This window comes from Canis aureus, chromosome 36 (genome assembly GCF_053574225.1).
Source record: "Canis aureus isolate CA01 chromosome 36, VMU_Caureus_v.1.0, whole genome shotgun sequence".
Lineage (NCBI taxonomy): Eukaryota > Metazoa > Chordata > Mammalia > Carnivora > Canidae > Canis > Canis aureus.
Genome location: NC_135646.1, coordinates 15,522,247 through 15,548,978, shown reverse-complemented (window position 1 = coordinate 15,548,978; position 26,732 = coordinate 15,522,247). Strand labels below are relative to the sequence as shown.

Sequence of the window (26,732 nt, the reverse complement as noted above, 5' to 3'; positions counted from 1 at the left end):
TTTCTTAATTTCCGTTGCTGGATTCCTCTCTTGTACCAGGACCTCTAAATGTTAGACCAGCCCAAGGCTCAATTTTTGTTATTGCCTTCTCGATCTATATTCACACCCTAGATGAGCTCCTCGTGTGGCTTCAAACACCATCTTTTACAAGCTGGAATCACAAATTTATGTACCTCACCCCAACTTCCCTCAGCTCCAGCTTGCCATAGTTGCTGCCCATTTGACAATCCCCTCGATATCTAATAAGCATCTCAAACCTATAAGAGCCAAATATAATTCTTGAATTTTCCTCTCCTCAAATCTCATCCTCCCTCAATTTTCCTCATCTCATAAAAAATCACCACTATTCACTCTCTTTCATGGCCCCAAAGTCTAGGAATTGTCCTTGAGTTTCCTAATTCCTTCACATTTCACAATTATTCCATAAGGAAATTTGTTAGAGCTGCTTCTAAAATAAGCTCCCAGTGTGCCCATTTGTACCGTCACTACGTCTGAGGCCCCAACATCTTTGCCTTGGAATGCTGTGGTATCCTCCCAGCTGGCCTTTCTGTTTCCATTCTGTCCGTCTCTTGCCTACACTCTATGCAGCAGTCAGACAAATTATTTAAAATATAAAACCAAAATCTTTTCAGTGATTTCTTAAAATAATATTCAAAGTCCATACTATGGTCTGTGGTCTCTACAAGATCTATCCCATTGCCTATTTCCTTGACCTCGTCTTCCATTACTCTCGCAGTCCCACTTTACTCAAACACTGACTTTCTTCTAGTTCATTAATGGGACCAAGTTCATTTCTTCCCTGAGACCTCTACATATGCTACTCCCTTTACCTAGCACACCTTTCCTATAACCTTTTTCATGAGCCATATCATTTTAGAACTTAACTTGAAAATCATCTTAAATAAATCAGAACAAACCTCTCCATCTCAATATAGTCTTGGCTCATGATCATCTCTATCTTCTTATTTTGATTTCCTTTACTTGAAATTGTATTATTTATTTGTATACCTGTTTATTGTTCTCTCAACTCTATTTTGAGTTCCATAAAGCAGAGACATGGTCTGCCTCATTCATCTCTGTGTGCTTTCATCTTTGTACTATTGCCTGGGATATAGTGGGTACTTGTTACATTTTTATATGAGTGAATGGATGAATGAATGAATGAGTGGATACAGAGCAAAGGATTTAGACTGAGCCCCCAAATGCCAAGGACTCCGTTTAAGTCCTCTATTTCTCTGCACTAAAGCTTGCCTTGCTCAGTTAGACTTTTAGCAATGATCTTAACTTGAGCTTTTACTTTTTGGTAGTCATGTTTGAGATTTAGGCATATCTGAGTTTGTCTGAAAACATGATGGGGTATCTGAGAGAGTCCTTTATGTGAGAGTACTGTGTGGGGAAATCCACTTGGAAGAGGATTTAAAAGGTTTTCACTGCTCAGATTTGGAAAGACCTGAATTTGTTTAAGAAGCTGGTGATGTGATCTCTCAGAAGAAGAGAAGGCATTTGACTCAAAATAAAGCTTTAAGAGGGGAGTGGAAATCCTAACACTAACCATGCCTACCATATCTGGGGCAGAAGACATAAAATCCTCTATGCCCAGAGACCCCATAGGGAGGGAGGGTGAACAGCAGGAATAATGATCTCCTAAGTACAGGTGAAGGGGATTCCTCAATGAGGACTTCACATTGGGAAGAAACTTCTTTCTGGATCTGTGGAACCAAGAGCTTGTATAAATTTGGTTTTCAAGGATAAAGGAAAAACCCAATGGTAGTGTTTACTGCTATATAAGAAAAAAGCTATTTGAGGACATGATAGAGTTAATAAACAACTGCTCACATAGAATTCTGCTGAGACATCCATTAACTGACTTACCTTATCTTGATTGTGTGAGCCTCTGCCTTTATGCGTTCTCAGAGATGCTTGATCCATTGACCTACAGGAGAAAGCCTAGGATTTTCTAGTTCTCTCTGCAGAAGATGAAGCCTCTGCTTGGGACCCTTTGTCTTTTGGGGATCCTGATTCCTGAGGGGCTGGGATATGATGGGTGAGTGTGAAATGGGAAGAGGGACTGACTCTCTTGACTTAGATGGTCTAAATAGAAAGCTTTTTTCAAGATCATACACACTGCCTACTCATACACACTGCCATGAGATGAGAATAATAAAGTCTGTGGAAGTTTTATTATTCAACACTACTCTAATAATCTTTGAATAAATGAATAAATATCTAATAAACATTTTCCAGCACAAAATATGATAAATACCAGTAGATATGTCATATTTTATGATTGAAAAAAGGAAATGATAATGAAAATTCTATATCCTTCATTTACAGTTTCACAATTGGTAAATCAGATTATTCTAATTTTTGAAAAAAAAACGTTTAAAGCGTTTAAAATTTCACCAAGATCTAGTTACTGCTAATATTTTTGGATAGATAGATAATTATGTATTCAGTACTACTGCCAGAATTTTTGAGTTAAATTATATTGTAGGAATTTTCCTATGACATTCATAATACATTTAAAACATATTGCAACCACGAATAATATTCCATCATTGCTACCCTGTGGGGCATATGGTTGATTTCTACTTTGCCATTTTTACAAATAATGCCATAGTTAGCATCCAACCACATGAAAGTTTTTTGCAAATCTTTATTTCCCTAATATAATTTAGAAGAGGAATCCCTGGGTCAGAAGCTGAGAAAAATGTGAGAATCTTGCTATGCATGGCTAAATTGCCCCCTAAAAAAGTTGCATCAGTTTACATGTGAAAATACTCAGTTGATTTACTTTGCATTTTGTTGATTTCTAATAAAGTTAAATGTTTTGTCTTGATTATTACTCATTGTATTAGTTTATAAAATGTCTGCTTTTATTATTTGCTTATGTTTGTGTTCTTTCCTATTCATGATGCAGAACTTCTCTAAATATATAATATATATTGAATTCTGTGTGTGTGTATGGTATAGTTTTCATATAAAATGTATATTTTCCTTTGTTCACACATGGTTCATCCTGTTCATTTGATATATATCACCAAACATGCGTGGTTCTTTTGCTTTATAGTTAAAAGAATCTTGCAACAAACTTTCGTAGACTAGGGAAATTTACTCTGATTGTTGCCCCGGATGAATGGTGCAACCTCAGCTTATCTTTTAGCTTGATAGTCTGATTTCAAATATAGAAAGAGAGCCCACGATCTCCATGGCACTAAAATCTGGTTGGACATTGCCATCTAATGTTTTTCATCAGTTTGCTTGGTTTCATATAGATACTGCATTTATCTTTCCGAGATTATTTACAAACTAGAGACAAAGACTTACATATATATTGCAGGGCTTTGATTGGGAAAAAGAATCACCTTGCTTAGAAGTTATCAAGAGCCTTAAAACTTACACATTTGTTTGAAGTAGTAAGTATCCCTGTCTCTGGAAACTTATTTTGAGAAAATAAACTAAATATGGAAAGAGTTTTATGTGCTGAGATGAAGTTTTATTTGTAACATAAATATTATGTAAAATATTATAATGTTTGGAAATGACTTTAATGTCCCACACTAGGTTATGTAAATGTTTACATGTGATATATGACAATGGAATATTATTTATTAGAATAATGATTATGAAAAAATGTTGATAGCATGAGAAAAGGCATGTTTTATGCTAAAAACAATGCAGAATAGAAAATGTAATAAGATACTTAGAAAAATAAAAGGAAAAATATGTACCAAAATGGTCATTGTTATAATTGGTAGTGATTTCCCCCCTTTTTCTTCAACTATTTTTCATTTTGTGAATATTCTTTAATGAAGATTTTAAAAAAATGTTTTTCAAACCCAGGTTAGCTTATGGAAGTGATGTGGCTCAGGCAGTGGAACTCAGACAGGATGGCTTCCATTGGATAACTAAAGTGCAGCTTCTGACTGCACTTGGGGAAAACATTTAAAATCTGCTAGTCTTGGTCCTTAGTGGTTGTTTGCATCTTCATTATTATTTACTAATAGAAAATATGTCCATTTTTAAATGGCTCTGACCAACGCAAAACATAGGTTACTTGTCATTTTTGATACTCTATCCATTACATATGACATAATAATAGTCTAGAAAACCTATGATTAACAAAGATTATGAGTTTTGTAATCTTTCTTTTCAGCATTTAGGGAGGTGGACTCATATATATTGCACACTTCCAATGAAAGTGTAAATCTGTAGAATGAGCTGGGATTTAGCAATATGAACCAAATGCCTTAAAAATACTCATTATCTTTGGCCCACTAATTCTCCTTCTTGGAATGTAACTCAAGGAAATAGACATGAGCACAAAGATTTATGCAAAAAGTCATTAACTCCAGAATTATTTACAATAGCAAAAAACCAAAAGAGGAAATAGATTTAATATCCAGCATAGATGACAATGTTTAATAAATGATGCTATGTAATATATACCTACTGTCAAATATTATGCAGTCATTAAAATTAATGTTTATAAAACCTTTTCATTGATTTGAGGGAATGTTTCTGGTATAATATGCAATACAAGGAAGTGAATACAAAATTATATGTAGACATAATCTGCACTATGTTTAAGAAAAAGTATGCACAGATAAAAGGCTGATGTGAAATATGCCAAAATATCAATAATGACTCAGGGAGGTGGGATTATTGAAGATTATTCCTTCCTTCTCTTTTCTATTTTTTCCCCTCCATACCTTCTAAATTTTCCATGATAAGTGTATGTTAATTTTAGAAGAAGGAAAAAAGTTTGAAAATACATTACTATCATGAAATATTCATATAACTGTATCCTTCCTACGTATTGAAAATACAAAATTTGCCTCAGTGTTCATTAGATTTTTGCCTCTTTATACATTCCAATCAAAATTCCACTAGACTATCTTAGATCTACAGTGTTTATTAATAATGTACCCAAGGATAATTTTCTCTGTTAAACATTTTACGAATTCCTATTCAAAAAGAATACACAAAGTACAATAATCTTTTCATTTGATTGGTGAGATGAGACTGGTGATAATTTGGGGGATTAGCTAGCTTTTCCTACCTCTGCATGCATTATGCATTACCCAAGACATTGCCTAGAAACAAGGAATTGCCTTTTCTAAGTATATGGTTTAAACATTGCTTGAACTAAGTATTTGGGTTTCTGAGATTTAAGTATTGTCTTTAATCTCATGTAAAAATGATAAGCATTCTTAATAGCAGAGATTTTCACTCAGATCCCATACAGTTCTCTTTTTTTGCATGTTACATGGACCTCGTCATCCAATACTGGGCATGTTATATGGACCTCGTCATCCAATGCTCACACATTTGGCAGATATTAGCAGGGGGAAAACCAAGTATTGGTTCTTGAGGGTATCCAGTTACCGTTAGTTTCTTCCATTCTATATTGTGGAATTGCCAGAGAATACCAACCCAACTGAAACAGGAATTCACTGGGACCAGCCCTGCTTTTTGTGTAATTCACTTTCTTACTCCACTGAGTAGGTAACTATGATAAATAAAGATGCAAACATTTGCTGAACTATATGAAGGATGGAACAGAGTCGCTCTGAATAGCCACCATCTCTGTCTCAAAAGTGTTGTAAAAAGCCTCTCTGATAATCGCATTTCTGGGCAGGACAGGACAGGCAGGACAGCCAATGTGAGGAAGGATGAAGGGATGGCTGAAAAGATGTCCTTCTCAGTTGCTTCATTTCTTCTCCTCTCTCCTTTCTGAAAGAAGCATTGGAATTGTTTTCTTTATTGTGTGACTTTATAATGCTGATACTTATTTTGCTTTCTTTTAGTCCAAATCATAGCTGGACAATTTTTTAAATGGGCTAATATTTTATGCTGATTCTCTAAGGTATAATTAAAGCATAATTTAGCCTATATAACAAAATCTTCAGAACAAAACAACAACCCGAGATAATAAAATTTATCTTAAGGGTTTTTGTCAGGATTAAATAAGTGTATATATCAAGTTTTTTGAACAGTGCTGGCATGCATGATTACTAGGACAATGTTGGTTGCTATTACTGACTGCACTTGAGCTAGGAATTCTCCATCCCTATCTTCAGAACACTTAGTGTACCATTTAATTGGTAGTCAATCAGGCAATTTTCATATCGCACTTTATGCCTTATTATTTAATGGCTGAGTTATTTTGTTTTTCATGTATTTATTTATATCTATTCCCTTAAGTAGATTTTAAATTCTGTAAGAAAGAAATCTACTTTTCCACTACTATTATCTATTACTAATTTTGCCTATAGTACCAAGAGTACCAACCCCTTGGGTTACTGAATGGATTAAATAAGATGAAACTATAAATGCTTTTATCAGTTCCTAGCATATAGCACTCAATAAAGGTTAACTGGTATCATAAAAAATATATATTTTCTGATTATTTGATAAAGACATGAACTATGCTCCTGAAAATTTATATGTAGATTAAATTTTTATTAAAGACACCAACGGTTGTACATATTTTCTTTTTAAATGATTAGATGTTTTGTCAATCAGCCTCAACATACTGCTTCCACCAGTATGTGTATTTTATACTAGAATTGCTCTCTCTGAATGAAGCACTCTTGCTTATTTACAAAAAAATTAAATGAATGATAATTATTAGAAATAAATCCCTGAATAACATGGAGAAACATATTGTTACTCAACTATTATATTTTAAATAACATTTGCTTCTTTTAATCTCCTTCTAAAATTCAATTTCATTATTTTAACTGATTATTTAAACAATCTGTTCTCATGAGATTTTCATTCGAACAAGGTACATAAGGTAAAATTCATTCAACGATGTAATAAAAACATTTACAATTTTGAGGGTAAAGAACTTATTAAATCAAGAATAACATTTCTTATTAATATTAGTAATTTTTATAAATATTAGCAGCAATTAAAAATAATAAATGTAGTTCCAAGTTTAAAGTCATGGAATTGTGTAGGGAAATTGATTTCTATTATAGTGGTACATGGTGCTAAATGAACCAAATTAAAAAACTAAAATCTAGTCAATACATTTACTGGAGTTATGTAGCTATAAATGGAATTTGAGTTTTAATTAATTCTATCAAAATATTTTGTGGTTTGGTATTGTTTGAAGACAATTCCACTTAGGTGACTAAATTATTCTCCATACAATTTATTTTAAACTATTGTAACTGAATAGTGTTTTGCTTTGCTTTGTTTTGAACTCCTGGTGTGTCTTAACACTTATTAAGTATTAACTAGGTGTCAGAATTGTGCTAACACTGTAACATGGATTAATTTATTTAATCTTTGTATGAATCTTTTGGAAAGGTATGGTTATTCCCATTTTACAGATAGGAAATGAAGGTTTAAGGAAAGAGAAGATATAATATCACAAATGTTCAGGGAGGAAAAATGAGAAAATAGATAAAAGTCATTGAAACATTAATTCAATCTCTGACACATATCCTTGCAATGCAAGGTCACTATCCAAATGTTCACGCCACGGCTTCTCCAAAGGCTCACATCCTGCTGCTATTAACATAGTAATCACTCCATACATATTTCTTGGGTAAATGAATTATCAGCTAGTATGTGCTAATAATGAAACTATAATCCTAGTTCTTGACTAAATAAAGCCTTTTAGCTAGGGAACTAAAACATTCATCAAACATTTGTGTAGCATAGAGAGAAGGTACTAACTGTATGACTTACTAGCTCTGTGACTGTTTGCAAGTTACTTAATTGCTCTTGGCCTCAGTTTCCTAATTTATAAAACATGGATGATGATGCTTCACAAGGTTGTAATGAGAATGAATTATATAAGGCGCATTAATATGTTATCTTAAGTGCTGACACAATATCTGGCGTAGAGGAGAGGAGTTGAATAGTTTTAGTTAACTATTTGCTGGGATGCCTGGGTGACATAGTCAGTTGGATATCTGTCTCTTGGTTTGAGCTCAGGTCTGATCTCAAGGTCATGGGATCGAGCCCACTATGGGGCTCCACGTTCAGTGCAGACTCTGCTTGGGTTTCTTTCTCCCTCTCCCTCTGCGCCTCGCCTCCACTCTCTGTCTCCCTCTCTAAATAAATTTAATTAATTAATTTAATTAATAAATAAAATAAACTGTCAAAAGATAATAGACAAGAGGAATGGAATAGTTTTATTAAACTATCAAAAGATAAACAATAAGTAGACAATCTGAATAGGCCTATATCTATTAAAGAGATAAATTTCTTTATATAATTCTTTTTAAAAAAAAAGATTTTATTTATTTAATTCATGAGAGAGAGGAAGGCAGAGACACAGGCAGAGAGAGAAGCAGGCTCCATGCAGGGAGCCTGATGTGGGATTTGATCCTGGGACTCCAGGATCATGCCCTGGGCGGAAGGCAGGTGCCAAACCGCTGAGCCACCCAGGGATCCCTCTTTATATAATTCTTAATAATTAATAACCTTCCAAAAAAGAAAGCATCAAGCCTAGGTGGGGTCTTTGATGAATTCTACCAAACATTTAAAGAAGAAATTATACTAATTCTCTACAATCTCTATCAGAAGATAGAAACAGAGGGAATACTTCCTGATGTCTATGAAGTCAGCATTATCCTAATACGAGAATCAGAAAAAATAAAATGTATGAAAAACACAAAACAAAACTACAGATCAATATCTTACATGAACACAGACATAAAAACCCACAACAAAATATTAGCAAACTGGGGATGCCTGGGTAGCTCAGCAGTTTAGCACCTGCCTTCCACCCAGGGCATGATCCTGAAGTCCTGGGATCAAGTCCCACATCTGGCCTGTGTATGTATGGAGCCTGCTTCTCCCTCTGCCTCTCTTTCTCTCTGTAAATAAATAAATAAATAAATAAATAAATAAATAAATAAATAAATAAAGTCTTTAAGAAAAATTAGCAAACTGAATCAACAATACATAAAAATAATTATACACCACAACCACCAACTGAAATTTATCCTAGGTATGCAAAGCTGGTTTCACAGTTGATAATCAACTAATATACTCCATCACATCAATAGGCAAAAAATAAGAAGTCACATGATACAGAATCAATAGATACAGCAAAAGCATTTGACAAACACTAACACCCATTCATGATAAAAACAGTGAATTAGGAATAGAGGGGAACTTCCTCAATATCGAAAGGAGCAGATACAAAAAAATCTACAGTTAACTTCACACTTAATGGTGAAAAACTAGAAACATTCCTGCTAAGATCAGAAATAAGGCAAGGATGTCCACTCTCACAACTGCTTTTGAACATCGCACTGGAAGTATTTAGATGAATAATGGAGATAGAAGGTACACAGATTGGGAAGGAAGAAATAAAACTGTCTATGTTCACAGATGACATGACCATCTATGTAGAAAATATGAAATAATTGACAAAAAACTTAAATTAATAAGTAATTATAGTAAGGCTATAAGACACTACAAAATTCAATTGCTTTTCTATATACTAGCAATGAGCAAGGGAAGTTTTAAATTAAAAACATATTATTATTTATATTATCACCCCCCAAAATAAATACTTGTGTGTAAATCTAACAAAATATGTACAAGCTCTATTTGAGAAAACTATAAAACTCTAATGAAAGATATCAAAGGAGAACTAAATAAACGGAGAACTGTTTCATATTAATAGATAGGAAAGCTACAGTAATCAAGACACTGTGGTATTGATGAAAGAAAAGACAAATAGATTAATGGAACAGAATAGAAAGTCGAGAAATAGACCTCCATGAATATAATTAATTGATTTTTGACAAAAGAACAAAAATAACACAATAAAGCAAAATACTCTTTACAACAAATGGTACTGGAACAACTGGACATCCACATGCAAAAAAAAAAATCTAGACACAGACCTTACACTCTTCATAAAAATTAACTCAAATTAGACTATAGACCTAAATATAAAACTCAAAACTCAAAACCCCTAGAGGTTAATATAGGAGAAAACCTAGATGACCTTGGATATAGCAATGACTTTCTTAATACAACACTAAAAACACAATCCATGAAAGATAATTGATAGCTTGGATTTCATTAAAGTTAAAAACTTCTGCTCTGCAAAAGACTATGTCAAGAGAACGAGAAGACAAGACAAGCCAAAAACTGGGAGAAAATATTTGCAAAAGACACATCTGATACAGGACTGTTGTGTTTTTTTTTAAGATTTTTTATTTATTTATTCATGAGAGAGAGAGAGAGAGAGAGAGGCAGAGACACAGGCAGAGGGAGAAGCAGGCACCCACATCGAGTCTGATGTGGGACTCGATCACGAGTCTCCAGGATCACCCTGGGCCAAAGGCAGGCACTAAACTGCTGAGCCACCCAGGGATCCCCAGGACTGTTGTTTAAAATAAGCAAAGAACCCTTAAAATTCAGTAATAAGAAAATGAATAACCTGAATCAAAAATGGGCAAAACGCCAGGACATACACCTTACCAAAGAAGATATACCCATGGCAAGTAAACCTACAAGATGATGTTCAACATCATATGTTATTAGGGAACTGCAAGTGAAAAACAGTGCTATACCACTACACACCTATTAGAACGGCCAAAATCCAGAACAGGGACAACGCCAATGCTGATAAGGAAGTGGAGCAACAGGCATCCTCATGTGTTGCTGGTGGGAATACGGAATAGTACAGGCACTTTGGAAGACAGTTTCTTGGACGGTGGTTTCTTAGAAAACTAAACACCCTCTTACCACGTGACCCAGTAATCATGTTTCTTGGTATTTACCCAAATGAACTGGTAGCTTATGCCCACACAAAGCCCTGCACACAGATGTTTATAGTATCTTTATTTATAATTGCCACTTAAGCAATTAAGATGCCCTTTAGTGGGTGAATGGATAAATAAACTGTGGTACTTCCACACAATGAAATATTGTGCAACTCTAAAAAGAAATGAGCTAGTAAGCCATGAAAAGACATGGAGAGATGCTAAATGCATGTTACCAAGGAAAGAAGCCAATCTGAAAGGCTACTCACTGTATGATTCCAGCTACATGACATTCTGGAAAAGACAAAACAATGGGAACGGTAAAAATATCAGTGGTTGCCAGTGGCGGGTGGGTGGTGGGTGGGAATGGACAGACAGAGCACAGAGGATTTTTAGGACAGTGTGACTGTGCTCTGTGACACTACAATGGTGGATGCATGTCATTATAAATTTGTTTGAACTCATAGAAGGTGCAACACCAACAGTGGACTTTGTAAATACGTAAACTATGTAAACTATGGACTTCGGTAAATAAAGATATGTCTGCCAATGTAGGTTCATTGAATCCAACAAATGTTCCACTATGGTGTAGGATATTGGTTGTGGGAGAGGTTGTATGTGGAGTGGGACATTTTATATATATATAAAATATATTTACATACAAAATATATTTTATATATATACAAAATTTGTGTTTGTATATTTATATCATATATATTACACATAATATGTTTAATAAAAGTAATTATATCTTGCCATTTGCATATGGGTAGACCCAGAGGGTACAATGTTAAGTAAGTCAGACAGAAAAAGACAAATACCATGTGATTTCACTCATGTAGAATTTAAGAAACCAAATGAACAAAGAAAAAAAGAAACAAACACAAAAACAGACTCAAATACAAAGAACAAGCTGATGGCTGCTAGACAGGAGGTGGGGGGATGGGTGAAATAGATAAAGGGGATTAAGAGCACACTTAGCATGAGCACTGAGAGATGAATAACATTGTTGAATCACTATAATGTACACCCAGAACTGATCAATAACACTGTATGCTAATCATACTTTAGTAACATTTAAAAAAATAATTTAAAAAATATTGTAGACTCTTCAATCAGGCTGTCCATTATTGTCAGTTATTGTCAGTCCCAATAACGCTTTCCCTGTGACTCGATTTCTTCATCTCTGAAATGGGGGTAATGAGAATACCTATCTGTGTTTTCAAGAGAAGTAAATGATATTTAAATTGCTTGAGTGTCTTGTAATACATTTCGGTTCAGTAAATCTTAGCTATTATTTCTTATACACATTTAAAAACATGTTTATCTACAACATCTTACTGAATTATCCCAGCTTCCCTGCAAGATTGGAATGGCTGTCCTTGCCTCACTCTACAGATGAAGAAACTATACTTTGGGGGGAGACTCAATGGTTGGCCCACGTCTCACAGTCAGTAAGTCACAGCAAGAAGACTCTAACAGTGACTTTTCTCCTCCAAATCCTGTTCACAGTGCTTTCTACCACCTTTTTCATCAGCTTTCCACTCCTCGTGGTATTCTAGTTTCTTCACTCCTTTGAGTCTGACTTTCTTTGGCAGATCCCTAGCACAACCCAGACGTGAGGTTGTGGAAGAGACAGGGAGCCCGTGGCAGAGCCTGGACACCTATTCCTATACCAGATATCACCCTATGGAGGAGGTAAGGGAGGACACATGGAGTTTGGTGGTGGCCACAGTCTACTGTAGGAGGGGCGAGGGATGATTCACCGGTTAATATCCATTAGGCTAGAGAGTTTCAAAATGTGAGGTTGAGATTCGCCTGTGCATTGAGTTCAAGGGATGGCAGAAAATCATCTTTTGATCACCACCATCGAAGCTATAAATCCTGTCATATGAAATAAAAAGGCAAACCACAAGGAAAAGGAGGTAAAGAATCCTCTAGCCAGTTTTGCTCATGTGAACGTGGACTAAAATTAATCCTTACTCTTGTTTGTCAAGTACTTAGCCGGTTTCAGCAGGCAAGGCCAATGTAACACATGTGGGTGTGGGACATGGAGTGGAGAGGTCTCGTGATTTAATCACATTTAGCTGAAAATGTGGCATTTCTTGTAGGATGCAAAGGATGCAGGCAGTAATTCTTAAGAGGGGAAGATTTCTTTTAAAGAAATACTCATATTGCTACTAAAATGAGTTTGGTTGTTTTTGAAACTGGATACAGTAGAAAAAAATTAGCTACTATATATGCATATTTGTGGGGGGTGTGTGTGTGATTTTATGCAAAGCTTTTTTTGAAGTGTAAATTTCTAAACATAGAATTTTTGGGTTAAAGGATAAGCACATCTACATTTTTATATAAATGCACAAGTTGCCTTCCAAATAGGCTTTACCATTTATTCCCTCAACATTTGGGAGTATATTAATATTTTCCAGAATTTTTTCAAAGAATGCAAGAATGAATTTACACATTCTTCTGAAACATTAACCTCCCCCCACCCCCAAGTACTGGAGATTCTAAAAATTTGAACAAGGTCCAGGAAGGCCTATGGAAAGCTAATGCTCTAATATCAGAGATAGGTCACACCTGGCTTGGCTACTTGCTCTATGACCTTGACCAAGGCACTTAACCTCTATGATCCTTGGTTTCCTCACCTGTGGAACAGGAAATCAGTACTGATCTTGTAGCTTTTCTGTGAAAGTAAATGAAATACCCTAGAGTACTTCTGACTAAACAATAGGTAAATAATTGCTGCTGTTACACTGCTGTTTGTAGCCCTCCCAGGGCTTATGGCACCTTCATCTGGCTCAATGCATCAAGAAGCATGCACAATACCCCTGTGGGAAGTTGTCATTCTCTTCTGTTGACAGAACTGAATTGAAAATACTCCACTGACATATTATTACTGTTACAATAGTGCATTTTATCTTACAGATATTCTATGCTAAGATGAATGTCAATCAAAACACTAAGATTTTCAAATAGAATATGTATTATCCCAAATTAATTATGGTTATTTACCATAACTCTTATTGTAAAGGTATTTCTACTCTACAGAAACTGAGTTGTAGGACTATCCTGTCACATGCTGATGACTATCATAATATATCTTATGTTTATGAATTCTCTCAGTCCACTCACCACTACAGAATCCCACATTATTTACTTATGGATGAAGGCATCAGATCCTTCCTTTCCAAGCATGGCATAAGACTTGTAATTGAATCAACATCCATTCAGATCTCCTCAAATGGATCAAAAATTATTAATTTGGAATTGATTTAGAAACTTCTATTGGCATGTTCTGTGAAGGGCATTTCCAGTTCTTCTCTAATCTTGGCTCCGTGGGCATTAGCAAAGGATATTGTTGGGGCCCAAAAGGATCCACCCAAATCAGCCTGACCTGAAACTGCTGGCATGATTGGCTGCCACATGGAAATCTAGAGGTGTGTGGCCATTTGAAGGATGTGTTATTGGATGATGTTTCTGAAGTGTTATCAGTGGATTATTGAAACTATTAATTCTCAATAACTTATTTGTGAAGTTCAATAGGATGTTCTAAGATCGAATGGCAGAGTAGATCCTTACGGAAAATGGGAGGGGATCAGCAATAATTCAGTGGTTTAGTCTCGTAGTTTGTTTAGCACAGAGTCGTAATGTAGAGCAAATAGTCCAGAGTTCAGTATCTTAATGAGAGAAGCAGTTATCTTAATTAGAGGCAAGCAAACGATTTTCTTATTGATATCCACAGTCCTCCCTGGCTGTTTCAGATCTATCAGTGGATGATCCAGATAAGTGAGAAGTACGCAGGAGTGGCGACACAGCATTTCCTAGGCATGACCTATGAGACCCGGCCCATGTATTATTTGAAGGTGAGTGAGAGGGCTGGGAATTGCCTTACTTACTTAGTTCACTGCCCGTTTACCACTTTCTGTAGACATGTTAATTTACAAAGCATATCCCCAAATTTGAAAGTTATCTAGAACTACAAAAAAAAATCTATTGGTTCTGAAATTGAATTTACCCAGAAATTGAGTGAATGGTTGATATGGTAAGCATGGGGCACCTACCTACTTGATTTTCAATGGGCCATCAAATTCTGAGCTGAGTCAGCCAAAAAAGATATCTAAATATTCCCTGTCTGGGGCATATTTTAAAGAGTAGAACTGGTGTATAATTAGGAAGCAATAGAGATAAATATATAATCAAACACAGGTACTCATAAAAGGGGTAATTTTAAGAGGGAATAAAGATAAAAGTTAGATTAGGAAATATGCTGGCAGTTTGGAAAATGGGTGAAGCTCTAGGGAAAAAGTTCCTTGAATATGATGGATCCAGTCTGGTCTTTATCTCAATTTGTAAGTTTCTCACTGATGAAGAGGAAGACTCCTCATCAGCCCACCTCCCAGTGGCTTTCAGTGAATGGCTGGAGTCTAGGTCATTTACATTCAAAACAAATGTGACTTTGACAAACTTGGGAGTGTTCACTACCTCTTCTCCACCAATGAGAATCCACACTTGCCAAGTTATCCAGCCCACCCCTCTGAAAGAGGAAGAGATCTTTTTGCTGGAGTGAGGCTGAACTGATGTATAAGAATGGCACAGGGAGAAAGGAAAGAAGACTGGGTTGACTGGGAATGGTGGAGTCTCTAAGGAAGAGAGGGATTTAATGAATTCAGTAAGTATTGCAGGAAATTATGCATTTGGATGCATTCGCAGTTTCAGGAAGTTTAAATGAAGACCAAGATTCATTTTTAACACCGTGAACCTTACTTCTGGTATACTTTACCACTGTAAGTGAACCCTATGTGGTAAGGTTTTATAAGATATATTGAGATTTAGCCTCCTGGTTTGTGGCTTGGCCATTTCTGCCTTTATCCATAAATAGAGACTAGTTTAGGGTAGGGAAGCCTAGGCTTTGGGTCGGGGACATCGAGAGTCAGCACATGGGCCTAAGAATAGTCACCCAAGGTACCTGGCAGGGGAGCAAAAGCAGCCATGGAAAGGGTCATAGTGGTGGGTGTCTCTGCCATCACCCCCGCCTCATGCTTGAGATCACAGAGTGGAGGAAGAAAGGGACCTGTAAGGCAATAAAAAACCAAATAACTTGCACAGCAGCTTATGATTATAGCAATTGTTTGGTAACAGAGCACGAATGTCCCCTTCAGATCAGCCAGCCATCCGATAACCCCAAGAAGATCATTTGGATGGACTGTGGAATTCATGCCAGGGAATGGATTGCCCCAGCTTTTTGCCAATGGTTTGTGAAAGAAGTAAGTGTCTTTAGCTTTCTTGTAATGGTTAACCGCCTAACAAAATGCCTGTCACATCTCAACTATGTAGAAAGCACACTTCGCTCACAGGTAGGCAATGCAGCTCTCTACCGAGTACTCCTTCACCCCAAGGGAAATGGAATTTATAAGTAGCTTCACTGAAAACTGAGTTAGGTATTATGATCTCTTTTTAGTGGATCCAAAATACTTTGTACTGGAAGGCAAATGTATCTAAATGTAGAAGACAATATACATCATGGAAGTCAGAGATGAGTAAAGCCTGGTGCTGCCTTTTTCAGATAGTCTTGGGCAAATTTTCTAACACCAGGACTCCTAGTTTTTTGCCTGCAGGAGGAGCTTGGAACGGCCTTTCCAAGGAGTCTGCAAGCGCAGATGAAGAGATTTACGGTGTGGAAAATACCTACTCAGTGAATTGTTACATTTTTGCTCCACCCTACAAATTATTTTTTGTGTCAGTCTTTACAGAAGCCACAACAGAAAGAAACCCATAAAGAGTAGTTCTCAAAGTGTGGTTTCTAAACCACTAATATTAACATAACAGAGAACTTGTTAGAAATGCAAATTCTGGGACTTCACCTCACCAACTTCTATAGAGTGGATTAGGGGAAGGGGATGGAGGTGGGGAGGAGACCCAGGCACTCTCTACGTTAACAAGCTCTCCAGGTGATTCTGATGCAAAATAAAGCTTGAGAACCACTACCACAACAAATAGGAAAACTGAGGCAGGGTTAGGGAACAGGAGGGTAGAGGTTCCTCATGCAATCACCTCTTATAATTAAGTTGAAATTGTTAGGAAATTGAAAAAAGACCTCTTGCCCCGAGCATTTCAAATGTTTCTTAAATTTCCAGATTCTACAAAACTATAAAGACAACCCAAGGATAGGAAGATTCCTTAGAAACCTGGACTTCTACGTGCTTCCAGTTCTTAATATAGATGGTTATATCTATACTTGGACAACTGTGAGTACATTGAGCATGGTTCCGGGATGAGTCCATGAACTAGATCTTGACTCAGGTTCATTTTACTGACCTTAGTCATTGTAGCGACGGGAATGTTTTGTGGCCAGGTAAAGAAAGAAACCCCATTTGGGATAAAAAAAATCAACTCAATATTGTTAAGCCACCAATCTACATCAAATTTAGGATGGAGAAAGTGGAGGTCTTGTTAGAATTGAAATCCAGCACGTGTTTTTATGTCTGTTTGTTTTTGACATCTTCCCAGTTTTGCAGCCAGACTTAACTTTTCTCCAAGTCCACCTCCTTCCAGTTGGTGGACTTCCTGTCAGATTGGTATAAAATTCATATACTACCATGTAACCACCCAGTTTTGAAGCATGACAGGTACAAATGATGTATAAATTCTAACCCAACTTTCATTTTCCACTGTGATCATTCACACAGGGGTCAAATGTCTCATAAAGTTTTTAGTTAAAAGAAAACTCTCTCTTTAAAATGTCTCAAAAAGAAGATCACTCCACAAACAAGAATCCCTGTTTCTAGAGAGAATTCATTTCTTCCTTTTTCCCTTTGCTCCCACAAAGTGGTTCCTGGGACCCCTTTTTCTGCAGCAGCTTTTCAGCCTGGGTATTAGTCAAATTCTTCCCTCCAAGCTTGTCTGGAGAAACTTGTCTTTAAGCTCATCTCCACTCATCAGTCTTCTGCTTCCAGAAATGTGCAGAGACCATCACTGATACACCTGGAACAGCCTTTTTCCATCTGCCAGACTATTTACCTTTCATCTTGTATCACTCGGACATAAAAAATGACTCTCTGAAGCTTTCCCTGATTAAGCAGATCACGTCCACCAGGCACTGCTAATCTGCTCATGAGGAAAAGGCCATACTCCCTCCAAGCTGATGGTTTACATGTAGGTGTGCTTGGGTTGGACAGATGTTCCTGTTATTGGGTGTTGCTGGCCCATCTGTGAGACTAAAAATTATATGCACAAGCTTCATTATGTTAAAGGCAAGTTTTTCCAGACAATCGTAGGGACTATTTTTTATGTTCCAGGCCCACCCACTCATCACCAACACTGTGATTTATGAGATCCTAGGACAGAGGCATTTCTATGTTCCTCTGTTACAGGATAGGCTTTGGAGGAAATCTCGTTCATCCCATAATAACGGCACATGTTTTGGGACAGATCTCAATCGAAATTTCAACGTTTCCTGGTGTAGTAAGTACATGTTTAGTTGGTGACTCGATGAGCAAAAAATGGAGAAGAGAAGCTAAGACAGAGGTGAATTACTGGAGATATAACTTTCAAAAATAAATATCTAATTTTGCACAGCTCTCTGGACTTCTGGACCAGTGTTTTCACTCTAAGGGAGGACATTACCTATGCAGTAAGAACCAGCAACACTCAAGTGCAGGACCCTTGTCAAGTGGGATTGACTACACATGGGCAAAGAAGACCTAGCTCAAAGTGAAAATGTTTGAAAGCTATCACTTTATTTGTAAATATATAAATTTCCATGAAGAAAAGAAAAATAAGAGAATTATCCTCACAGATTATTTTTATAGCAGGGAAGCAGAAGTAAATAAAGCAAACATTTCCTTCTCCCTAAGGCATGTTCATGTTTCTGAATCTCAACATGCCCAGTGAATCAGAAGCAAATAAGGAGGGGGAAATGGTTAAAGAGCAATCTGGTTAAAAACCAGATGGTAAGGGTTAACATTCAGTCTTGGCAGCTGTGTGGTCTTCATCTTTCTGCTTTAGTTTTCTCTTATTTAAAATGTGGTCCGTGGTCATACCATCCAATCAGTAGGCCCCTGTGGGGATTTGATGAGTTGTCAGGTAGGAGGGGCTAACGGCAGTGCCCTGCTTGTACAAGGTGCTCGGCTGCTGGTCCTTATCATCATCACTGAGGAGAACAGATCACTGTGTCCTTGCAAAATAGCTCTAATGAGACAAAAGACATTGAGACAGCCAGACAGACAGACAGGCTTAGGCCAATAAGGCTATGTCAGAGCCTGTCCTAGGAACCAGACAAGTGGTTCCCAAACATCTGCTTCAGGGCCCAGCTGCAGGTTTCCACGAAAGATTACTGAAAATGCCATTTCATTTTGCATCCTCTTTGTGGGCCATGGAAGCGGGGAGTTGGTCTCTAAATCTGAATGTCAGTCCTCCTGCCTTTCTGAGTTCCTCCCTGAATGACTGTCCTCATTCCTTAATGTAACCAGAAGGAACTTGGATAAGCCAGGGCAAGCCTCGATGCCACCCACAGATTGCCCTGAGCAGGGGGGGGGACTCCTCATCCTCCATCTGTTCTAAACTGGTATCACGTTGGCTTCTTCGTGGTTTTCTGGATATCCCAGGTATTGGCGCATCGAAAAACTGCCAGGATATAACATTCTGTGGCTCAGGACCAGTGTCAGAACCAGAGACTAAAGCCGTTTCCAGCTTTGTGGAGAGCAAGAAGGAGAGCATCGTGTGCTTCCTGACCATGCACTCCTACGGGCAGCTCATCCTCACGCCTTATGGCTACACGAAAAATAAGTCCAGTAACCACGAGGAACTGGTAAGACCATAGCACCAGAGCTTTTACAAAAACTTCCGTGGGGCCCTTGCTTTCCTTTCCCTGGTTTCCATTTTCAAGATTTTGGCTCCAGCCCTGCTTTTGTTCTCTCTGCTCTTCCTTATTTTCTTTCTTCTGCTTCTTACACCTTGCCAGACGCCTGCTGGGGAGGCTTCAGGTTAAATGCTGCTTTACCCACATTAATTAACTACCTGTTTCGTAAAGTGTCAAGTTGGGAGACATCTTAGGTATTCGTCTATAATATAAATGAGACGATTATGTTAATAATCTGCAGGAATGTGCTTTCATTTCTGTAAATTCTCTTGAAGCTCCGTTCAGCAATTATAGCTTTTGAACCGTGCTTTAAAGAACTTGCCAGCTGTTAGTGGAATATGGCATATCTAAAATAACATGGCTAAATAATATCTGCTCTCTTCTCTGCTAAACACAATGCTTTATTTTCTTCTAAGCTCTGCTTCTAGTATTTGCTTAGGGATATGTGTAAGGGGAAGTGCCAGCAGAGTCCAAGCCCGGCCAGGGGAAGTGTGCTTTGTTACATCCGGGTCCTCTGAAGCTGTGTTTGCCAGACACAGTTGCTGCAAAGGCCTGGCCTCTGCCTTTTCGTGCAGCTGAGGACACAGACACAAATCAAAGGGAGGGTAAATTTAGGATTGTTGTAATATTCGTTATCTTTTTTAAAACATTATTTTTTCCCATTTTTAATTACGGTAAAATTTGCATGACCTAAAATTTACCATCCTCACCATTTTTAGTGTTAAGTATGTTCACCTCATTGTGCCACTAATCTCCAAAACTCCTTTGTCTTGCACAGTGGGCACTCTATAGCCATTAAAACAATTCCTGGTCCCTGTTGCTTCTGAAGGCCACCATTCTCTTCTCATTTTCTGAGTTTGACTGCTCTAGATGCCTCATACAAGTGGAATCATACAGTATTTGTCTTTTTGTGATTGACTTATTTCACTTAGCACATGTCCTCAAGGTTCATCCATGTTGTATCATCTGTCAAAATCTCCTTCCTTTTTATGGCTTAATAATATTCCATCATGTGTATGTATCACATTTTCTTTTTTTTTAAGATTTTATTTATTTATTTATTCATGAGAGAGAGAGAGAGAGAGGCAGAGACACAGGCAGAGGGAGAAGCAGGTTCCACACAGGGAGCCTGACGTGGGACTCGATCCCAGGTCTAGGTCTCCAGGATCAGGCCCTGGGCCGAAGGCGGCGCTAAACCACTGAACCACTGGGCTGCCCTCATATTTTCTATATCCATCATCCATCAGTGCATATTTGAATTGTCTCTACCTTTGGGCTACTGCAGATAATGCTTCTATGAACATAGGTATACAAATCTCTTTGAGATGCCACTTTCAATTTTGGGGGTATATAACCAGAAGTAGAATTGATGAATCATACAACAGTTTTGTTTTTAATTTTTTGAGGAAAAAATCATACTGTTTTCCATAGTGACTGCACCATTTTCTATTTTTTTAAAACAAGCTCCTCATGGGGCTTGGATGGAGGCTAAGCTCAATCTGCTCTTGAGCTCACAGAGGTCTGGGGACCCACTGGTTCTCTTATGTGTCCTGTCCTTCTCCCACTGAAACATGACCTGGAGAACACATGTCTGAGCATAAAAAGAAAAACCACTATCAGTCTTTGCTGAAGGGAGCCTTTTCTCCAACAGTCAAGAATATCCAGTAGTACCCCAATATCTTTCTCACAGTGTTTTTGGACATTTGTACTATGTGATCATTTTGTAAGATGTGACAATAACTAACATTTGCTTAACACTTTACAATTTACAAAGGGATTTTAGGACCATTATCTCATCTGACCTGAAGACAATATAATAACCTCACTTTGGAAATGTGGAAATTGAGACCTTGAATTAGCAATAGACAGTGATTGGTAGAGCCTGGGTTGGAACTCATGTCTTCAGACTCCAGAGGCTACATTCATTCAGCCTCTTCATACTGCCTCTCTGCTCAGAAAGGACTTGCGACTTCTAGGAGCTCCTATCAACTTAGATGACCAGATGTGTCCTCTTTCCTTCTTTTCTTGAGCTCTAGAAATTTCATTTCCTCAGTAAAGGAAGCTGCAGAAACAGAGATTTCAACTGAGAAGCCCAGAACCCATTTTATTTCCCAGTTCTTGTGGTATTTGTGTAGATGTCTACTTTCTGCTTGAAGGGATCTGTGACAGACACAAATGAACCATCAAAGATAGGCCATTATAGATCCTTAATGGGCCAGGCCTTCTGCCAGCCGAAAAGGCAGCCTGTAACCCCCCCTTTTATTTATTTATTTATTTATTTATTTATTTATTTATTTATTTATTTATTTTTTAGAGAATTCTGTTCTCTTCTTGGCTCAGGAAAACAGATATGACCATTTTGCAGAGTTTGTATTCAAAGGTGAGAGGGTCTTATGCTGTTGGTTCTCTGGTTAGAGCCCTCTGGCCACAGACTAGAGGATGTGAAAGGGCAGGAAAGACCTGTGGCACTGAAATTGCCATGACTGGAAGGAACTTGAAGGTGGGAATTACTGAGAACCTGTTAATACCATATGCAGAAATGGGCATACTGAATTGAGAAAGGTTGCTTCAATTCTGTATCTCTTACCAATCTCAGGTGCTGAGGAATTAGCATAAACATTCATCTCCAAGACAATAAAAAGACAGTGTGAAAATTTTGCCATCTTGTGTCAACCTCATTGAAGCTAGCTAGCTAGCAGTGGTTTTAGGTTCTTAAGAGTAAGCTCTGATAGACTGCACAAAGGCACAGAATCAAGCCAACTATTGGAGGAGATCTCCATTTTTGGTACTATTTACAACTACCAGAGACTAGTAATTAATCTCTATATATTTACAAAACCAAAAATTTGTAGAAATTATGATAAATATTATACGGCATGATAGACAACTTGGCAATCACTATGTAGGGGAAACATAGCTATATATAGCCCTGTTCTAAATTGCTCTGGAAATTAGAATAGCTATAAAAATTCTAATGTTTTAAGTGCTAACATTCTTTCCATTTGAACTCTTCCCATATCAACTTCTAGATCCCATCCCAAGCTCCTTCCTCCCACACACATGCCAGGGCCTTCATCAACCTTTTTGTGTGCCTCCTTGTGAACATATGCCTATAGGAAGTTCTCTGGGAGTTATTAAGGAGGCTTGAGGTCTTTAGAAATGTAAATTATGTATTACGCAAAGGGATTTTTATTATTTTGACTAAAGCTCCTTTGGACTGAGAAGAAGGGCAGCAGAGAAATTGGCACTCTATGGCCTTGTGTTATAGTGTCAAAAGGAAAGGGAAGAATAATTAGGAGGTCCACCCCTAAGGAGAGAAGTCAGAGTCTCTGGATTTTACTTTACCTTCTTGGAAAGGACCAAGTCTATAAGCTAGGGTCACAACTGTATACTTCTCATAAACGTTATACTTCCTACTCCTATTGACCTCCCCATAGTCATTGCTAATGGAATTATTGAAAAAAAAATCAGTATTTCTTGTGTCAATAAAGAAGAGGAAACTAGGAATAGGAAGACTGTTTCCCATCCCACAGGATTTGAAGGAAAGGAAGTACATAGGATAAAATAAGTAAATCCGAAGAAAGAAGTTGTTGTCTGGGGTGAACTGCAGAAGACAAAAAAAAAAAAAAAAAAAAAGCAAGAGCCATTTGGACAGAACATATAGCCTGGAGCTGATCCACATAACCCAAATAAAAGTTAAGGTCCCACATGGACCACTTAGCATGGAGTTTCATTCAAAGAAATGCAGAAACATATGGGAATTAAAAATAATTAAAAGCAATTCATGTCTCTAGCAGACTTCAAAAGGGAGTGTAGCTGGTAAATCATAGCAACTCTTTCCCCCTCCCCGCCTCATGCTCTTCATTTCACTCACAGATAGCAACTACTCTGATCCTTTCTCTTCACCCTTCATTTTCATTTCTTTAGCAGGATTTCTCTCTCCAGAAATCCCCTTTCTGATGCTCTTATTATTTTCTCTTCTATCTACAAATAGCTCCTATACCTCTTTGCGGTGTTAATGATTCAAACCAACTTTATTTCATGCATTTCTTAAGCCCTTCCTACCCATCATGTCAATTCTGGACAACATGAGTCCAGGAACTAAACCAGACTTAGAATCTTTTACTCAAGAAGAGAGAGAGAAGGTGAATGGCCCAAGACAGAATTCTCAGTCATGAGTAAAGAGGAAGCAAAAATCTTGAAAATGTGTTCACTTCAATGTTTTTTTGTTTTATCTTCACCACACGCAGAAAGTCCCAAATGCCCTAAGGTTGCTGCTCACAGCTGCTGTACATGACCTACCACCGCTTACTCCTTTTTCTATTCCTCCTTTTAAACTTCAGCATGCCTATCCCTACTCTTCCCAAGTACCATTCTGTCATACCTTAGGATTCAGTGGGACAATGCAGGGCCAGGAAGGAAGAGATAAGGTTTAAAGTTAGACTCATCACTAGTCAGAAGTTAGGGGAGCCAATGTACCCGTAAGCCCAAGAGCAGTTGGGCTACCTTAAGGGTTAAAGAAAGCAAAGGTGGAGCACAGTCCAGGCAGGGAGTGGCCAAGGGGATTTTGGTGATGTTTGTGTAAAATCAAAGGGGAAGTATTAGGGAGTCTGGAGTGGGGAATACCTGGAGAAGACTGACAGGATACATGAGGAAATTTATCAGAAAGTTAATAAACACAGCCAATACACTTGGATCTCTCAGTGTCAGTGGCTCTGATCTCAGGAAAGGGTCTGCAGAGAGCAAGGCTGGGACAATAGAAATCATCCAGTTCTGAGAGTTTCCAGTGTACTCAGGTGACGGGTGGTAGACATGGGGAAGGGTGTAGCTTCAATCTCTGAAATTCTGTAAGCCTATGAGACATAAATATCAAATACCTATAAGAAAAATAAGAAGAGAGTTATAAGAGTATGAACAAAAGGCCATGGGGAGGAAAGTGGGGAGAAAGAGGATTTAGTTGGTGTAATGAGGAAAGGCTGAGGAAAGATCAACATTTGAAAAAGTCCTTTGAGGTTGGGTAGAAGTTCAGTAGGCAGAGAAAAGGGGTAAGGCATGCCCAGGTAGAGGGAATATCCAGAGAAAAGGTAGAAAGTCTGAGGAAATGGGCATGTCTGGGGAACAGTAGGAAATCTTGAGTTTGGCTATCATCTAGGGTAGGATATAAAGAATATGGTGTTAGAAAGGTGAGTTAGGGTCACATCATAAAGGATCTCAAAAATGAAGCTGAGAAGCTTGTGATTAATTCAGTGGGCAATTAAGAATAAGGCTCTTCAGCAGGATCATGATCATAGTTCTACTCTACAGAAGTTTACCTGGAATCCAGAGGAGATCAATTGGGATAAGGACTGATGAGAGGAAGGGAAACATACTAGAAGATGACAATAGTCCATTTTTGAGGTAATGAGACTGTAATAGGGTGATGGCGCTGGGAATGCAACTTGGTAACCATTTTAAAGAAAGAGAGTCAGAGGTGACTGCAGGGTTTTATGTGGATTTGGGGGAGCATGGTAAGTCAGAAATATGGAAACTAGAATAGCTTTATTTGGGGGGGAATGATGAAATTGGGTGCGAGTGTGTTGAGTCTGAAGTATCAGAAGGCTACCTGGGTATAAAGGTCCAATGGGAAGTTAGAAAGATGGTCTGGAACTCTGGAGATGGATTTGGACAAAATACCCAACCCTCTGGATTGTTGGATTTATTTTTAACACCAGATATCTGTCTCTGCATTTCCCACCTACAGATCCAAGTTGGACAGAAGGCAGCAAATGCATTGAAAAAAAAGCATGGAACCAATTATAGAGTTGGATCGAGTGCAGATATTTTATGTAAGTCGCTTTTTTTTTTGCCTCTTCAATAGTATCTAAGGCACAAAAGAAGCCAGCGGACTTTGGGGAGTGGGGTGGGCAGGAGAGGGGCGGAAGAGCTCCTGGGGTCAACAGGAAGTTGTGCAAATCAAAATGACCAAGGAGAAAGGGGAGTTTGTGCAAATCCAGAATTATGCTCTCTAGGGATAAGGTGTGAGCTAAAGGAAAAAATGAATACACTGGCTCAGACCAGAACTCCCTCTGGCTTCAGTTAAAAAGAGCTCGCAAGTGAGAAGGTACAGGAGTTAGCGGGAAGAATGTTTTCCTGTGACCCTTGGTCGGTTGATTCAGTTCTCAGAGGACCTGTCAGGCTGAGGAAGCAAAGCAGGTAGGGCCTGGAGAAAGGACCTAACACAGAAAAGAATTTAGTTAAAAGGACATTGCACCACTTTCCTTCATTCCCCAGCCACCACCTCCTCTACCCACCTGAGGACCACCTGGACCACTAATATTATTTGCATAATATTAGTCCTGTTGCTCATTTTGCCTCTGTTCCTTTATATGTCAGCTCACTTGCCTTGTAGGACTAGGTTGTCTAGTCTTTGATTCAAAGACAAACTTTAAGCAGCTCTCTGCTATATGCCAGGCCTAAAGCCAGGTATTCTGGGGGGTGGGGGTGGGGGCAAGGGGAGACAGAGAGGCTAAACGAGATGGGATTCCTGCCCTACGGGGGCTTCATATCAATGAGAGGGTGAAGACAGCTCTCGGTGAATCTTTAATATGAAGAAATGTACTCATTTGCTGCCTTGAACCTTTATTCCCAGAAATAGCCATAGAAACCTGTCTTTTCACAGTATAACTTCTACCTCTGCCTTCATGTTTTCATTTGTAGATGCCACATCAGGGTCTTCAAGAGACTGGGCTCGGGACATTGGGATCCCCTTCTCATACACATTTGAGCTCCGGGACAATGGTACATATGGATTTATTTTGCCAGCAGCTCAGATTCAGGCCACCTGCGAGGAGACCATGGAGGCTGTGCTCTCGGTCCTGGATGATGTATATGAGAAATACTGGAATTCAGACAGTGCTGGCAAGGTGACACCTGCCACGGTGGTGCTGGGCCTGCTAGTGTCCCTGGTGTCTATTTTCTGAGTGCATCCTACCCAGGTCTGCTCATCCCCAATTACGAGAACGTGGCTACAGGGGAAGTGTTTGTCGGAAGTTAAGGAGGAATCAAATAATTTAAAGATACTTTCCATTTCAATAAAGATGAATCATGTTTGCATTTTCATGTGTGTTTTGCTGGTAATTAAT

General features: G+C 38.1%; 1 protein-coding gene across 2 annotated transcripts; it reads left to right on the top strand.

The window, feature by feature from the left end:
- The first annotated feature begins 1,857 nt into the window (after positions 1 to 1,857).
- On the top strand, positions 1,858 to 26,709 carry CPO (carboxypeptidase O). 2 transcript variants are annotated; one of them, XM_077884734.1, is made up of 9 exons: positions 1,858 to 2,044; positions 12,350 to 12,449; positions 14,516 to 14,617; positions 15,914 to 16,018; positions 16,889 to 16,999; positions 18,125 to 18,215; positions 19,358 to 19,560; positions 25,352 to 25,436; positions 26,308 to 26,709. In XM_077884734.1, the coding sequence occupies exons 1-9, from the start codon at positions 1,977 to 1,979 to the stop codon at positions 26,568 to 26,570; spliced, it is 1,128 nt and encodes a 375-aa protein (XP_077740860.1). In that variant the 5' UTR covers positions 1,858 to 1,976; the 3' UTR covers positions 26,571 to 26,709. The 2 variants fall into 2 exon arrangements, with proteins under 2 accessions (XP_077740860.1, XP_077740861.1); XM_077884735.1 differs by having other exon boundaries at positions 2,026 to 2,044; positions 14,497 to 14,617.
- The last annotated feature ends 23 nt before the right edge of the window (positions 26,710 to 26,732 follow it).

Coding starts and splice junctions, on each gene's coding strand:
- CPO (XM_077884734.1), top strand. CDS start 1,977: ATGAAGCCTCTGCTTGGGACCCTTTGTCTTTTGGGGATCCTGATTCCT. Junction 2,045..12,349: donor GAGGGGCTGGGATATGATGG/GTGAGTGTGAAA, acceptor TTTCTTTGGCAG/ATCCCTAGCACAACCCAGAC. Junction 25,437..26,307: donor ATCGAGTGCAGATATTTTAT/GTAAGTCGCTTT, acceptor TTTCATTTGTAG/ATGCCACATCAGGGTCTTCA.